The sequence below is a fragment of the Vombatus ursinus genome, unplaced genomic scaffold (genome assembly GCF_900497805.2).
Source record: "Vombatus ursinus unplaced genomic scaffold, bare-nosed wombat genome assembly UNPS02009994.1, whole genome shotgun sequence".
NCBI classification, from domain to species: Eukaryota; Metazoa; Chordata; class Mammalia; order Diprotodontia; family Vombatidae; genus Vombatus; species Vombatus ursinus.
This window is the reverse complement of record NW_020949772.1, coordinates 6,631,106-6,645,371: the sequence shown is the minus strand read 5'-3', so window position 1 is coordinate 6,645,371 and position 14,266 is coordinate 6,631,106. Positions and strand designations below refer to the sequence as shown.

Here is a 14,266-nt window from a genome sequence, read left to right as displayed (position 1 = left end):
TCCCTCCTTAGGCAGCCACCCAAACCTCCCCTTCTCCTCTTCCCTTCCCCCCCCCAATCACTCTCTCCACCTGACCCCACCAGATTTTCTCTACAGGGGTAAGGAAATCCTGCTCTGAAGTGACCTGGGATGTGGGGGGAGGAGAGTGGAGATGCAAGTCGCTTCTCATTGGCTGGAGAGGAGCTGATTTCTGATAACGCCTGAGAAAGCAGCCCTCTGAAGCCAGAGAGCTCTGTCAGAGCGGCCCAGCACCCTTGGCTGGGATGTCCTGGGGAAGGAGCTGGCAGTGAGGGGGCCCCCGCCCCTCCTGTGGCAAGTGCTCTAAGACCAGGTCAACTTTCCAAGCCCAGATCCCTTTGTAGGATCCTCAGCTTTAGGGTTGGAAGGCAGCATTGGGACCATCTAGCCAAGACCCGCCATTTTACACATGAGGTTATGATGAGGACCAGTGAGCCATAGAGCTAGGAGTTCTGGGGGGGGAACCTTGGGAACTGTCTCACACTCTCCCCCCCTCCCTTTTTTAGAGGTGAGGAAAGTAAGGTCCAGAGAGATTTATGGACTTGGCCCATCCAGTAAGCGGGCCAGGATTCGAACCCAGATCCTCCGAGTCTAAACCCAGTGACCTTTCTGCTACATCAGGCTGCTTTGCCATAATAACATTAGTTTGCATTTTGTCAGTTAACAGTTGCATGAAACTTTCCATTGATGATTTTATTTAATCCTCATTACTGTTCTGTGGCGTGGGTATTGTAGGTTTTGTTATTCTTCTTATTCAGACGAGGAGAGTAAAACTGAGGGAGGCAAAGTTGTATGTTGTCTCCTGCATTAGACTGGGAGCTCCTTAAAGGCAGGGACTGTCTTTTTGCCTTTCTTTGTAATCTCCAGAACTTAGCTCAGCACCCAGCATGTAGTAGGCACTTAATAAATGCTTATTGACTCAAGTAAACGGCCCGAGATCTCAGTTGGTAGGACTCAAACTTGCACTTAGGTCTTCTTGACTTCAAGTCAAGGATCCTTTGGGCTGTAGCCCACCGACCTTACAGTACAGCGGGAAGAGCGATGGCCTTAGGGTCAGAAGACCTGGGTTCAAATCTTGCCTCGGATACTTTCTACTTCTGTGACCTTCAAACTTTGATGGACTCAGTTTCCTCTTCTGTAAAGTGAGGAATTTGGAGCAAATGACCTCTAAGTTCCCTCCTAGCTCCCCTCCCATTTCTGTCTTTGGGGTCTGGAGTCCAAGAGTCAGAGGGCCAGGATGAAGGTCATCAGGGCTTGGTTGTCCTGCCATGTTGGTGAGGTGAGAAGGAGCCCTCGCGGTCAGCAGAGTTGGTTTAGAATGGAGGATGCTTGACCCCTGGGGCAGACTGCCGAGGGAGGATGGGAAGGCAACCTTTAAACAGGAGAGATGGCTGTTGCTGGCAACACGAGTCAAAGGGGTGACATGGTGGCCAAGAAAGCTGATGCCATCTGGGGCTGCCTGAAGAGGGTTGTGGTGTCCAGGACGGGGAAGGTGATAGTTCCATGGTCCTTGGCTCTGGTCACACCTCTCTGGGGGTATTGTATCCAATTTGGGGCATCCACAGGAAGTCAGCTGAGCTGATGAGGGGCCTTGAGACTGTGGTTAATAATAATAATAATAATAATAAAACAACTAGCATTTGTATAGTGTGCACTGTTCTAAGCGTTTTACAATTATGATTTCATTTGATCCTCACAACAGCCCTGCAAGCTAGGTGTTATTATTATCCTCATTTTACAGAGCTTGTGACTTGCCCAGGGTCGCACAGCTCCTATCTGAGGCCAGATTTGAACTCAGGTCTTCCTGACTCCAGGCACAGTACTCTATCAGCTGTACCACCGGGCTGCCCAAGGTGGGTTGAAGGTACTGGAGTCTTTTAGAGGAGACTTAGGAAAGGCGTGAGAATAGCTCTTTTCATGGATTCAGGGGGCTGTCATGGGAATCAAAGGATGGCCAAGTTCTGTCTGCTTGGCTCCCTGAGGGTTTGTGTAGAGACAAATCTCAGTTTGGTGTCAGGAGAGCCTTTCTGATGGGAGCTGCCCCATCTTGGGAGGAAGTGGGCTTCCTCTCTCTGGAGGTTTTTTTTTGGGAGGGGGGGGCAGGCAATAGGGTTAAGTGACTTGCCCAGGGTCACACAGTTAGTAAGTGTTATGTGCGTGAGGCCGAATTTGAACTCAGGTCCTCCTAAATCCAGGGCCAGTGCCCTATCCACTGTGCCACCTAGCTGCACCTTTCTGGAGGTCTTCAAGCAAAGGTTGGATGAGGATGATGGTGGTACAAGGTAGGGTCCCGTTCAAATCTGATATATTCTGTTTAGATTCAGCCCTCCCCACAGGCGGGCAGGATGGGTGGAAGGTTGGACCAGGACCCTTTAATAAAAGGATTTGTTCTGTAAAACTTGGACTCAGTCCAAAGGCCGCACCCAAGGACCTAGAAGGCCACGGGTTCTCCACCCCTGGACCAGGTGATCTGTTGAGGAATCAGTCTTAGAAATCAAAGCTGTTTTGTTATTGTTATTTCATCCCACAGAGATGGATTAATTGCTGGCTGTTGCCCTGAGCTAGGTGCCATGGATAGAAAGGTATTACTGGACATCAATGCTGCCCTCGGGGAACTTTGATCTAATTGGAGAAAAACACATCCACGGGACAAGGGAGGCTGGGAGCCTGCACAGGAGAGACCCCGGGCCAACACTGGAGAAGAGAAGTGTTTTCACCTGGGGGGTAGTCAGAGAAGGCTTCATGGAGAGGGCAGCTCTAAGCTGGGCCATGAAGGAGGGGAAAGGGGACATCAACAGAAGGAGATGGGATGGAGGGCTGAGAGGTGAGACCCATGCCCAGCATGGAGGCAGGAGAGGGCAAGGTAAGAAAGGTGACCAGGAGTCCAGTTGGGAGGACTGTATCAGGTCTCTGGGGGAAGACTGAGGCTCATCGGAATGGGGAGGACGGTTTTATCACAAAATTTCAGAGCTAGAAGGAATCTCAGAGACCTTGTAATTCAGCCCACACAGGGCACAAGAATTCCCTTTCCAAGCAGCCCCCAACAAATACCCATCTAGGGAAGGGGATCCCCCCCCAGCCCTGCCTCCAGAGGCAGCCCATCTGCTTTCAGTGGCTCTGATTGTTAGGAAGTTGTTTTGTTAACATCCAGCCTAAAGTAGCTTCTGCAATTTCCTTGGTTATTTGTGAGTTCAGATCCGTGAGTCAATCAATCAGTATTTATTTGCATCTCTGTGCCAGGACTAATGCAGGTGCTGGAGATACAAAAGCAGAAAATCCCGTGTGTGTGTCTGTGTGTGTGTGTCTGTGTGTGTCTGTGTGTGTGTGTGTTCCAAATAGAAACTGAATGATGCATTCTAACCCGTCTTGTCTCTCTCTAAGTAGTATTGTGTTAAATAAAACCTGTTCTGCATTTCATGTCTTATAAGCCCAAGTGCTTGCAAGGGAGCTGAAGGCACTCCTTGTAGGAAAGTTCCTAGCATTCCTGTTTCCAGGGAAGAGCAGTTGAGCCAGGCTACTGTGATGAGGGAGATAAGGGCTATTTTCAAGGAGGACCGTGCTCCAAAGTCCCCAGAGTTCCCGTGGGGTGAGGATGACAAATCTCCAAATCAGCCCTCTCATTTCAGTATTTGGGACTGAAAAGACCAGAGCACCCCAATGTTTTGAGATGACTCAGGGAGAAGCTGGCATCCCCTGAGGTTTAGTGCCCGCTGGTGCCCTGGGGGAGAGAAGAGCAAGGCTTCCAGTAATTTATACAGTTGAGTTGCAGCCTCAGATCTCAGAATCTAAATGAATCAGGGGCACAATGGGGGCCTGTGTGAAAGGAGGTCAGAGCGACTGGGAGCTGGTGGAGGGAGGGCCTGGCCAGAGCAGGCTGTGCTGTGGTCAGCTGAGGGCTGGGCCATGTGGCCTGGAGAAACAGTAGAAAGTCGTGGAAAGAGCCTTGGATTAAGGGGTCAAAGGGCCTGCTAATGCTGGCTCTGCCACTCACCATCTGGGTGACCTTAAGCAAATGGCTTGACCTCTCAAGACCTTGTTTTCCCTTTCTGTAAACGGGTGACCTTGAACTCCAAATTGATGATTCCTCTCCCTCCCTTTGTCCTCCATGGTCTGTGTCTTCCATGTAGGTCTCTGGGTTGGTTCTGAAAGGGGGAGAGTCTTGGACGCCTCCCATGGTATTTCTGTTCTTATAAGGATAGCTAAGATAGCATACATCATCTCATTTGATTTTCACAGCAACCCTGTAAGGCAGGAACCATAGGCAACAGTATGCCCATTTTACACGTGAAGAAACTGAGGCTCACAGAAGGTGCCAAGACTTACTTACCCTTTGTCACCCAGCTAGTAAATGTCAGAAGTGGGATTTGAACTGAAGTCTCTACTGACTCCAAATTTAGCAGTCTTCCTCCTGGACCACCCTGTCATTTATAGGGAGGCATAGAGGACCCCTGTAAAAAGCCTGGGGAAATTGGCTGAGACCAGTTTGTGGTGCCAAAGAGAAGGCAGAGGCAGGAAGGGAGGCGTTGGAGCTCATTGGGCTTGGGAGTACCATCCATGGTCAGAGATTCAGGAAAACCAGTTTGGCAGTTGTGTGGAGAATGGACTGAAGAGGTGGAGGTAGGGAGACCCACGAGAGGGCCTTAGAACTGGCCTGGGTGATGAGGGGCCGGACTGGGGGATCCATGTGGGCAGAGACAAGATTTGGCAGCTGATGGCTGTGGGGGGTATGTGTGGCTCCATATGGTGTTGTGAGCCTTGCTGTGAAGGCCCTTGCCCCCATCATCCATCATCCACTGATGGCTGTCTCATAGACTGGATTAGATCAAATCTACTAGGCCATTCCATTTTCTGGAAAATTCGGCCGCACTCTTGTATAGATGAGTAAGATGAAGAGACATCTTTATTTTTTACTAACCATGGACAAACTTGTGAATTAGCCCTAGGTATGAGTCTCACCATAACCACCCCTTTCAACCGCATCCCTCCCTCGACCTTTCCCCCACTGCCAAAGGGAGGGGTTCAGGTGGGGCCTAGGATTTGGGTCTTTTTGCTTTCCTGGACCTGTGTTGGCTGTTTGTACAACCAGTTGACCTTTGGGGATGTGATAGAAATAGAAACCAAAACTCCTCTTTCTCTGTGCATTCCTCCTCCCCCCTCACCACAGCCTTAACCCCATCATTCTGAATCAGCTGTAAGTGAAGGCTGTCCATCCAACCCATATTTTCCATTCATGGAGCTATGGGTTGTGTCTCTGGGGAGGTGTTTGTGTGATGCTTGTCCTGGGCACACAGAACATACCCAGCTTCTTTGCGCCTCAGTCTTGGTCTACTCCGATAGACCTTCCTTTTTTTTTTTTTTTTTTTTTGATTAATTTATTTTGATTTATCAACAATCACTTCCATATGCTTTTGAGTTTTAAATTTTTCTCCCCCTCCCTTCCCCCCCAGGGCGGCGCACAATCTGATATAGGCTATACATATACATTCCTGTTAAACATATTTTCACATTAGTGATGTTGTAAGTAAGAATTAGAACCATTAGGAGGAATCACCAGAAAGAGGAAACAAAAGTCAACAGAAGAGAAAAAAAGCTAGCAAATAGTATGCTTCAATCTGCATTCAAACTCCATAGTTCTTTCTTTGGATGTGGTTAGCATTTTCCGTCACAAGGCCTTTGGAGATGTCTTAGATCCTTGTATTGCTGAGAAGGGCTAAGTTTATCAATATTAGTCATTGCACAACGTGGCTGTTACTGTGTACAATGTTCTCTTGGTTCTGCTCACTTCACTCAGCATCTCATAGACCTTTCTGAGCTTCAAAGGCTCGTGGGGGAAGGGTGAATCACATCACCTCTTGGGGCGCAGTTTCTTCATCTGTAAAATGGAAGGGTTATTAGACTAGCTATCCCCCGAGGTCACTTCCAGCATCTCATCAGTCTGGACCTCAGTTTCCTCATCTTTAAAGGTTGCATTCCGTTAGATGTTTTCTGAGGTCCCCCTCAGCTCCAGGCTTTGAAGCTTTCATCTCCAAGCTGGTCTCCTCAGGCTCTAGTACGATGTTAGCTATAGAGGGAAGAAGGGTATTGAGAGGTTTTCAGGCATAACCCCATCATTGTACAGAAGGAAACTGAGGCCTGCGAAAGTGACTTATCTGTGGTTACATAGTGTCTGGGGTGGGATTTGAACCCAGATCTTCCTGACTCCAAATTCAGTGCTCCATCCACTATACTGTGCTGATTTAGTCAATAAACATTTATTCACGGACAAGACCCACCAGTTCTGGGCTCTGGCATTTTCTGTGGCTGTCCTCCATGCCTGAAATGCTCTCCCTCTTCCTCTCCTCCTACTGGCCAACCTGATTTCCTTGAGTGTCAGCTAAAATCTCCCCTCCTCCAGGAAGCCTTCCCCAACCCCTCTTAATTCCAGTGCCTTCCCCCTGTTAATTATTTCCTATTTGTCCTGTAGATCGCTTGTTTGTACGTATTTGCTTGCTTCCTCACCCATTAGACTGTAAGCTCCTTGAGGGCAGGGACTGTCTTTTGCCTTTTTGTACCCTAGGCACTTAGCATAGTGCCTGGCACATAGTAGGCACTTAATAAATATTTATTGATTGACTGACTGATTTAGTTAAATTATCTGGGATTGCGTGTTCTTGTTTTAACGTGCTTCTGGAAGCTCTTTCACAGTGTTCAGTTCAGTTCAGACTATGTGCTAGGGGATAGATCAGGGAGGAGAGAGGCTTAAGGCTGGGAAGCCAACGAGGAGCCTGGGTGACTGGGAGGATGGTAGTGTCCTTGGCTGTAATTGGGAAGAGGGGAGAGAGTTTCGGGGGAAAGAGAACGGTTTCTATTCTGGACGGGTTGAGTGTGAGATGCTTTGGGGACATCCACAAGGAGATGTCTGGGAGGCAGCTGAGGCTGGAGCTGTGGACGAGCCAACAGGCATTTGTGAATGGGCTGTTGTGTGCCAGGCCAGGTGCTAAGCCCTGGGAATAAAAGGCTGGTTCGGGCATTTCTTCAAAATGGCGGTTTCACCGATCAGAGGAGGGGACGGGCCTAGAAAGTGGAGCCACACCAGGTTGGAAAGCTTGGAGTCAGGAGCGAACCAGGAGATGAGTGAAGGTGGAAGGTTAGGACTGGATCAGGAGCTCTGGATGATAATTGAACCCGTGGGAGTTAATGAGGTCACCAAGTGAGGGTGTACCAGGGGAACAGAGAAGAGGGTCCAGCACAGGGCCCTGCTGCTTGGATTGATTCCAGATATACACTGGATGTAGAAATGGAGGCCGTAGAAATGGATGTGAGGCAGAGAAGGGAATAAGCACGTGTGTAATGCCTACGCGCCAGGCACTGGGCTAAATGCTTTACCATGATTATCCCATTGGATCCTCCCATCAACCCTATGAGGTAGGCGCTGTTATAATCCCCATTTTGCCATTGGGGAAACTGAGGCAGACAGAGGGTCTGAGGCAGACTTACCTTGGGTCACCTAACTCCTAAGTGTCTGAGGCAAGATTTGAACTCAGGTCTTCTTCATGATAGGACCTCTCTCCACAGCTGCCATCAGCTGATGGATTTTTTTAACCACAACAACTCTCAAATTTATTTCATTTCAACAAGGATTTATTAAGTGCTTGTACTGAGCTGGGGATACAGTCCCTGCTTGGGGAGGCATAGGATTGTGCCTCTGGAATTAGAAGGTACCCCAGAGGCTGGATGGTCTAACCCTCTTGTTTTACACATGAGAGAACTGAGGCTTAGAAAGGGAAATGACATAGCTGTGGTCAAGCATCTGTTACTAAGGAGGAGCATGAGGTCACTCAGCTGATCATCAAACATTTATTAAGCTCCTACTGTGTGCCAGGCACTGAGGGTACAAAGACAGAAATTAAACAGTCCTCATTCTCAAGGAGTTTATATTCTTTTGAGGGAATTACAATTGTTGTTGTTCAGTCTTTTTTCAGTTGTGTCTGACTCTTCGTGACTCCATTTGGGGTTTTCTGGGCAAAGGTACTGGAGTGGTTTTCCATTTCCTCCTCCAGTTCATTTTACAGATGAGCAAACTGAGGCAAACAGGGTGAAGTGACTTGCCCAGGGTCACACAGCCAGTAAGTGCCTGAAGCCGGATTTGAACTCAGGAAGATGAGTCTTCCTGACTCCAGGCCTGGCGCTCTGTGCACCGTGGCGCCCCCTAGCCGTCCCTAAGTTCCCTTCCAACTTAGAATCCTGTGATCTTCTTGGTAAAAAAGTTTTGCCAACCCCACAACCTAACTGGGAGAGAAATTGTGAGAGTGCAGAATCCCTTGGAATCAGAAAGACTTGCTGTATCCTAGCTGTATGACCCTGGCCAAGTCACTTCTCATCCACAAGGGCTCGCTGAGAGGACATCGCAGACAAGCAGCCCACTGCCATCAGTGAAGAGTTTCCATACCGGGAGTCCCCTGTCTCAGGGTCATGACCAGTCAGGTCCAAAAGCTCTTAGCTGGCTTTCCAGCCTTTGGCTCTTTGCAGCCATTGTGTCTTGTGGGATTTCTCTCCCTTCTCTGAGGCCCAGAGCTCAGCTGGTAGAAATAGAATTTGTGGTTTTCTCTTGTTGGGGTGAGATGCGTGGGACCTGTGAATGGCTTGGTTTCCTGGGAGGTCCGTAGCCATCCAAGTGAGTGGTCATGGGGGTGCTGAAGAGGAAGGAGCACCAGCTGTGAGCTCGTAGAGGCTGGGGAGAGAGGTGACTGGGGGGTGGTGCTGCCCCAGGGGTGGAGACCAGTTATCACTGGGCTGTGACACTAAGCCATCTGTTTGAAAAGAAGCAACAAGGCTGACTGCCTGCCTTCCTGGGGGGAGGGGGAGAAGAAGGGGATCCTGGTGTGAAGCGTGGATGTGTGAACTTGAGGGCAGGTTCCGTGTTCATCAATAGCTCCTGGTTTTTCCAGTATCTCCTGGGCCCTAGCAGCTTTCTGGAGGCTCGGGTGTGTGTGCGTGTCTCTCTGTCTGTCTTTGTGTCAGGGGAGGACATTGGGGAGGACGACAGAGAGCAGAGAATTAGCGCTTTGACATTTTTTCAGGGAGAGGGACTATACCAGAATCCATTTATCTGGAATGTTAGTATTTCCCTCCTTCTATTTCCATCTGTACCCTGATTAATTTTTTTTTTCTCAGCTTTGGGGATGATTCCTTTTGTGGGCAGGTTGGGTGGCATAGTAACAAGAATGAGCGTTGGCCTCTGGATAAGTAAGGTCTGGGTTTGAATCCTGTCTCAGACACTTACTAGCCATGTGACCCTGGGCCCTTAATCTCTCTCAGCCTCAGTATTTTTTCATTTTTAAAATGGTGGTGATGATAGAGCATGTAAAATGCTTTGTAAACCCTATAGAAATGTCCGCTGTAAATGATGGTGGGAGGACTGTTCATCCTGGACCTGTGTCTCACCTCTGCTGTTCTCTCTTTCATAGGCGATCAGCATAAGCAAAGCCATCAACACCCAGGAAGCTCCAGTGAAGGAAAAGCATGCACGCCGTATCCTTCCCAGAAGCCTCTTCTCGGGATCCCTTGGGGAAAGGGGTGGGGCTGGGGGGAAAGGGGAGAATGTCACCATGATTCCTCTGTCCGTGACTCGGCAGTGAGCTGTTGTAGGAGGGATGGGGATGTAGTCAAGGGATGCATGAAAGCACATCCGTTAAGAAATCCACTCTGTCTGCAGTTTGGTGAGGTTTTTCATTGATTGAGAGTTGAGGCCAAGGCAGCGTGACTTTCCTGCTTTCTGACTCAGCTCTGAGCATCCCAAGGTGGTCTGAGCTTGCTCCTACCCTCCCCTTGGGGTGTTCATAGGAGTGCGTGATGTAGAGCTGGGGAGAGACACCAGAAGTCACCTATCTAGTCAAGCCAGCTCTTTTAACAGAGGAGGAGACTGAGGCCCAGGGGGATCAAGGCCTAGGGACCTTAGAAGCCATCCAGTCCAACCCCTTTGTTTGATAGCTGAGAGCAGCAAAGGAATTTACCCAGGATGCTGCAAGGCTAGATTTAGGCCCAGAAGGGTCCTCAGAGGCCATTTAATCTCCTGAGGAAACTGAGACCCGGAGAAGCAGACTTACCCAAGGTCACCCAGCTAGTGTGTCTCAGAAATGGGATTTGAACCCAGGCCTTCTGACTCCATCCCTAGCTTTTTGCCCTTTGCAGGTAGTCCGGGGCAGATCTCGGCCTCAGACTCAGGGCCTCTGACACTGAATCCTTTGCCCCAGACTCCGGCATCTCCAGCCTTGCAAACCCATGATGCTCTGTTGTTGAAGGAAAAATGTAGTGCAGTGGGAAACAATCCCAGATTTGTAGTCACCAGGCCTGGGTTCCAGTCCTGCCTTATGAGCTGTGTGGCCTCGGGCAAGTCACTTAGTCACCAAATACGTATGAAGTCTCTTCTGTGTTCCAGACATTATGCCAGGAGCTGGGGACACAAATATGAAGAAAGAAACACGTTTATAAGTATATAAAAAATTAATATGAACAAAGTAGAAGGAAACAAACACTTGTTAAGGACCTACTGTGTGTCAGGCACTCTGCTAAAGTGTTATACAAATGTTTCCTTTGATCCTTACAGTAGCCCTGGAAGGTAGGTGCTATTTGTTATCCCCATTTTACAGATAAGGAAACTGAGGCAAAAAAAGGTTCAGTGACTTGCCTAGGGTCATACAGCTAGTAAGTGTCTTAGGCTGGATTTGAATTCAGGTCTTCCTGACTCTAGGCTCAGTGTCCTATCCGCTAGGCCTAAATATGAGCTGAGTTGGGGGGGGCCCCAGCAGTGGGGAATTAGGAAAGGCTCCATGTACACGCTGGTATTTGGGCTACCCTTGCCGGCCCCTAGCTTCTTCTCTGTAGCAAGGAGGTTGGACTGGAGACCTCGGTAGGTGCCCGTCAGTTCTAAATCTATGATTTTACTACCTTCCTGCCTGTGGACAAAGGGAGGGCAGGAGATTTGGGGGAGACGGCTTGCAGAAAATTCCTGCAAACTGGAGCTGTTCAGCCTGCCTCCTCCCACCAAAAAAAAAGGTTAATTCACTCAAAAAACCCCTATTAAGCACCTGCTGTGTGCATACCCCTTGCGTGGCTAGACAGGAGCCTGTTTCCTCCCCACGTTGACCTTGACCTTGAGAAGGCATCATTCTGGGAACCCACCATGAGAAGGGGGCCTTCACCTTCTGGTCCTACGCCATCGGCCTGCCCCTCGCCAGCAGCTCCATCCTCAGCTGGAAGTTCTGCCACGTTCTCCATAAAGTCCTTCGAGACGGGCACCCCAACGTGAGTAGAGCGCCAGCTTCCCTCCCCTGGCATCCTGGAGGACCTCGGGGTGGTGACGGGTGCCCCCGCCGACCCCCGGGGCAGAGATCGCCGGCCATTCTCTGCAGCAGCCGCCGCCGCTACACTGAAAGCCTGGGTTTGGGAGTGGACCCGGATGGGGCCCTTCCTTCTCCCACCCCCTCTCCTCCCTCTGTTCTAGGTTCTCCATGACTGCCAAAGGTATCGGAGCAACATTCGGGAGATGGGAGATCTGTGGGTAAGTGTCAGGAGCCAGGCTTGGGGCGGGGGCTTGGCAGAGGGCAAGTCCATTTGCTCCTTACCTCTTCCCTTTCTGCCCCCGCATGGGTTTTAGTGACCATTTACTGCCTCGGGGTGACTTTCGGTTCCACGGAGAGGCAGTGTGGGGCAATGTCTAGAACCCTGCCCTTGGAGTCAGGACGACCTGGGTTCTGCTGTTGCTTCAGACACTTCCTGCCTGCGTAACCCTGGGCAAGTCACCTCTCTGTCCCTCAGTTTTCCCCATCTGTGAAACGGGGAAAATAAAACCCTGAAATACCTGTCCAAAGAAGGTGTGATCAGACAAGATTAAGCCTTTGGCAAACAACCAGACGCTGTTGAGGCATCATGGCTGAGGAGAGAGGGCGGAGGGGGCTGGACCTGGAGTCAGGAAACCTGGGTTCGAATCCCCCCTCCAATACTAGTCACTGTGGGATTCTGGGAAAGGCAGAACCTGTTTGAAGTTTCTTCAGCTGTAAAATAAGAGTTATTGGCTTTAAAGCACTCTGCAAACCTTAGGGATCTGTGTAAATGTCATCTGGTGGGGTTGTTTTTTGTTTTTTGTTTTTTAATCCAAATTTGCAATTTCATCAGTGCAAGATCATAAGAGTATAATTTATAGTTTTAAATTTTAAATGGGCCTTGAAGGCCATACAAGGACAAAAATGCAATAGTCCCAGCCCCCAAGGAGCTCATATTCTAGCAGGAAGACCCTTACCTCTCAGTACCCTCCTCCCCCCCAGGACAGCTGTCAAAGACTCAATGTTTCCAGTAGTAACTGGTTTTAATAATAATATTAATAATAGCTGTATTGATGTAGCAGTTTTAGGTTTGCAGTGCACGTTACAGATATTATATCATTTCATCCACATTATAACCCTGGGAAGTAGGTGCCCTTATTATCCCATTTTACAGTTGAGGAAACTGAGGCAGAAAGAGGTTAAGTGACTTGCCCAGGGTCACACAGCCAGTATGTGTCTGAGGTGAGACTTCCTGACTGCAAAGCCAAGTTCTCTGTCCATTGTGCTCATATGTCATTATGATGACAAATGTTTCCTGTAAGCTTTATCTGGATTCTCTTTACTTTGACTTCACATGTATAATCAATACCAAATTGCTTGCCTTCTCAAGAGAGGGAGAGGGAGAGAATTTGGAACTCATAATTTTTTTTAAGATGTCAAATTTTAAAAAGGAAAAAAAAAAACATTGCATTTGCTTTTATGCATTCATTAATTCAACAAGCATTTCCTTTTCCTATTTGATTTCTTTTTATGTCATCTTTATTTCTAAATATATTCCTTCGTATCCCTTCTCTAGCGAGCCATCTCTTGGAACAAAGAATCAAAAAGAAATAATAGCTAGCATTTGTAAAAACGCCTACTATGTATGTGCCAGGCACTGAGCTAAGTAAGTGTTTCACAATTATTATCTCACTTGATCCTCACAAAAACCCTGGAAAGGTAGGTATTCCCTTTTTACAAATGAGGAATCTGAGGCAGGCAGAGGTTCAGTGACTTGCCCAGGGGCACACAGCTGGTAAGTGTCTGAGGTCAGATTTGGACTCAGATCTGCCTGACTCCAGGCCCTATGTTCTGTCCCCTGCACCAGCCCCCCCACCCCCCAAAAGGCAGTTCAGCAAATAATTTAAAACATCCACCAAAGCCATCAGTAGGTGCAATGGGCCGCCAGTTTTCTGTAGAAATCAACTGCCATTTTTTTGGGGGGCCCTTTGGTTTTTCTTTCCTCTAAGGACGCATCTGTTCCTCTGTTTTGGGGAACCAGCCCCTAGATCCAAAATAGATTTCTGGAGCCCTGGCCCATTCCCATACCTGGATTCCTGGGTCCCTTCTAAGCCCTAGGAAGAACAGTTTTCTGAGTGAAGAGGAGGCCTTTTTCTCCTAATCCCAGCTGTCACAGTGGAAAGAGTCAGGGGACCCGAGTTTGAATCCCCCCCAATGCTTCCAGTCTCTTTGGCCTTCACCTCTCTAGGCCTCAGTTTCCTCATCTGTAAAATGAAAGGGCCGGAGAAGACGGTCTCAGAGGTTGCTTCTGTCTCCAGATCGGTGCTGCTCACATGAGACGGATAGTGTTGGCTCATTCTGGGGATGGAGGATGGAACAGCTGGCTAGCATGCTGAGGTTCAAGATGGGAGGGTCCCCCGAGGGAGGACTTGGCCTGATGGAATGGAATGACCTAGCAAGGGTGTGCCTTCCTTAATGCCCTTTTTAAAAGCACAGAGACACCCTGCTGGAGGCCCACAGCCCATGCTGGGGTCTAAGCCTGGGTAGCCGCCCAGGAACCGAGGGGACGCAGATGAGAACCCCGTGTAGGCCTGGGTCTGTTTGTCACAGTCAGCCAAGGTATGTCTGCCCACCAGCATTCTTAAGAAGCGTCCCACGCAGAGCTGGCCCATCGCCCAGAGAGAGGCACTCTCCCCTCCCATGAGTTTCTAGGGTGAGACTGGTGATGGGACAGCCAAGGGAGAGGCGGAGAACCTTGGGAGAGAGCGGTCAGGGTTATGGGACGGGGGGCGAGGGGGGTACCATTCCTGGGAAGAAGGAATCTCATGATCCTGAGCCGGGAAGAACCTGAAAGCACAGACTGTCAGAGCTGGGAGGGGCCTCAGAACAGGGGATGTCAGAGCTGGGAGGGGCCTCAGAACAGGGGATGTCAGGGCTGGGAGGGGCCT

The 14,266-nt window shown here is 49.3% G+C and overlaps 1 protein-coding gene across 2 annotated transcripts in view; it reads left to right on the top strand.

Moving 5' to 3' along the window:
* Nucleotides 1-14,266, top strand: part of HIP1R (huntingtin interacting protein 1 related) — a 78,849-nt gene that overhangs the window by 24,188 nt on the left and 40,395 nt on the right. For both annotated transcript variants that reach the window (XM_027853489.1, XM_027853488.1), the window contains exons 2-4: nt 9,465-9,528; nt 11,159-11,301; nt 11,501-11,557. In XM_027853489.1, coding sequence (XP_027709290.1) covers nt 9,465-9,528; nt 11,159-11,301; nt 11,501-11,557 — 264 coding nt within the window. The remainder of the gene's footprint in view (nt 1-9,464; nt 9,529-11,158; nt 11,302-11,500; nt 11,558-14,266) is intronic.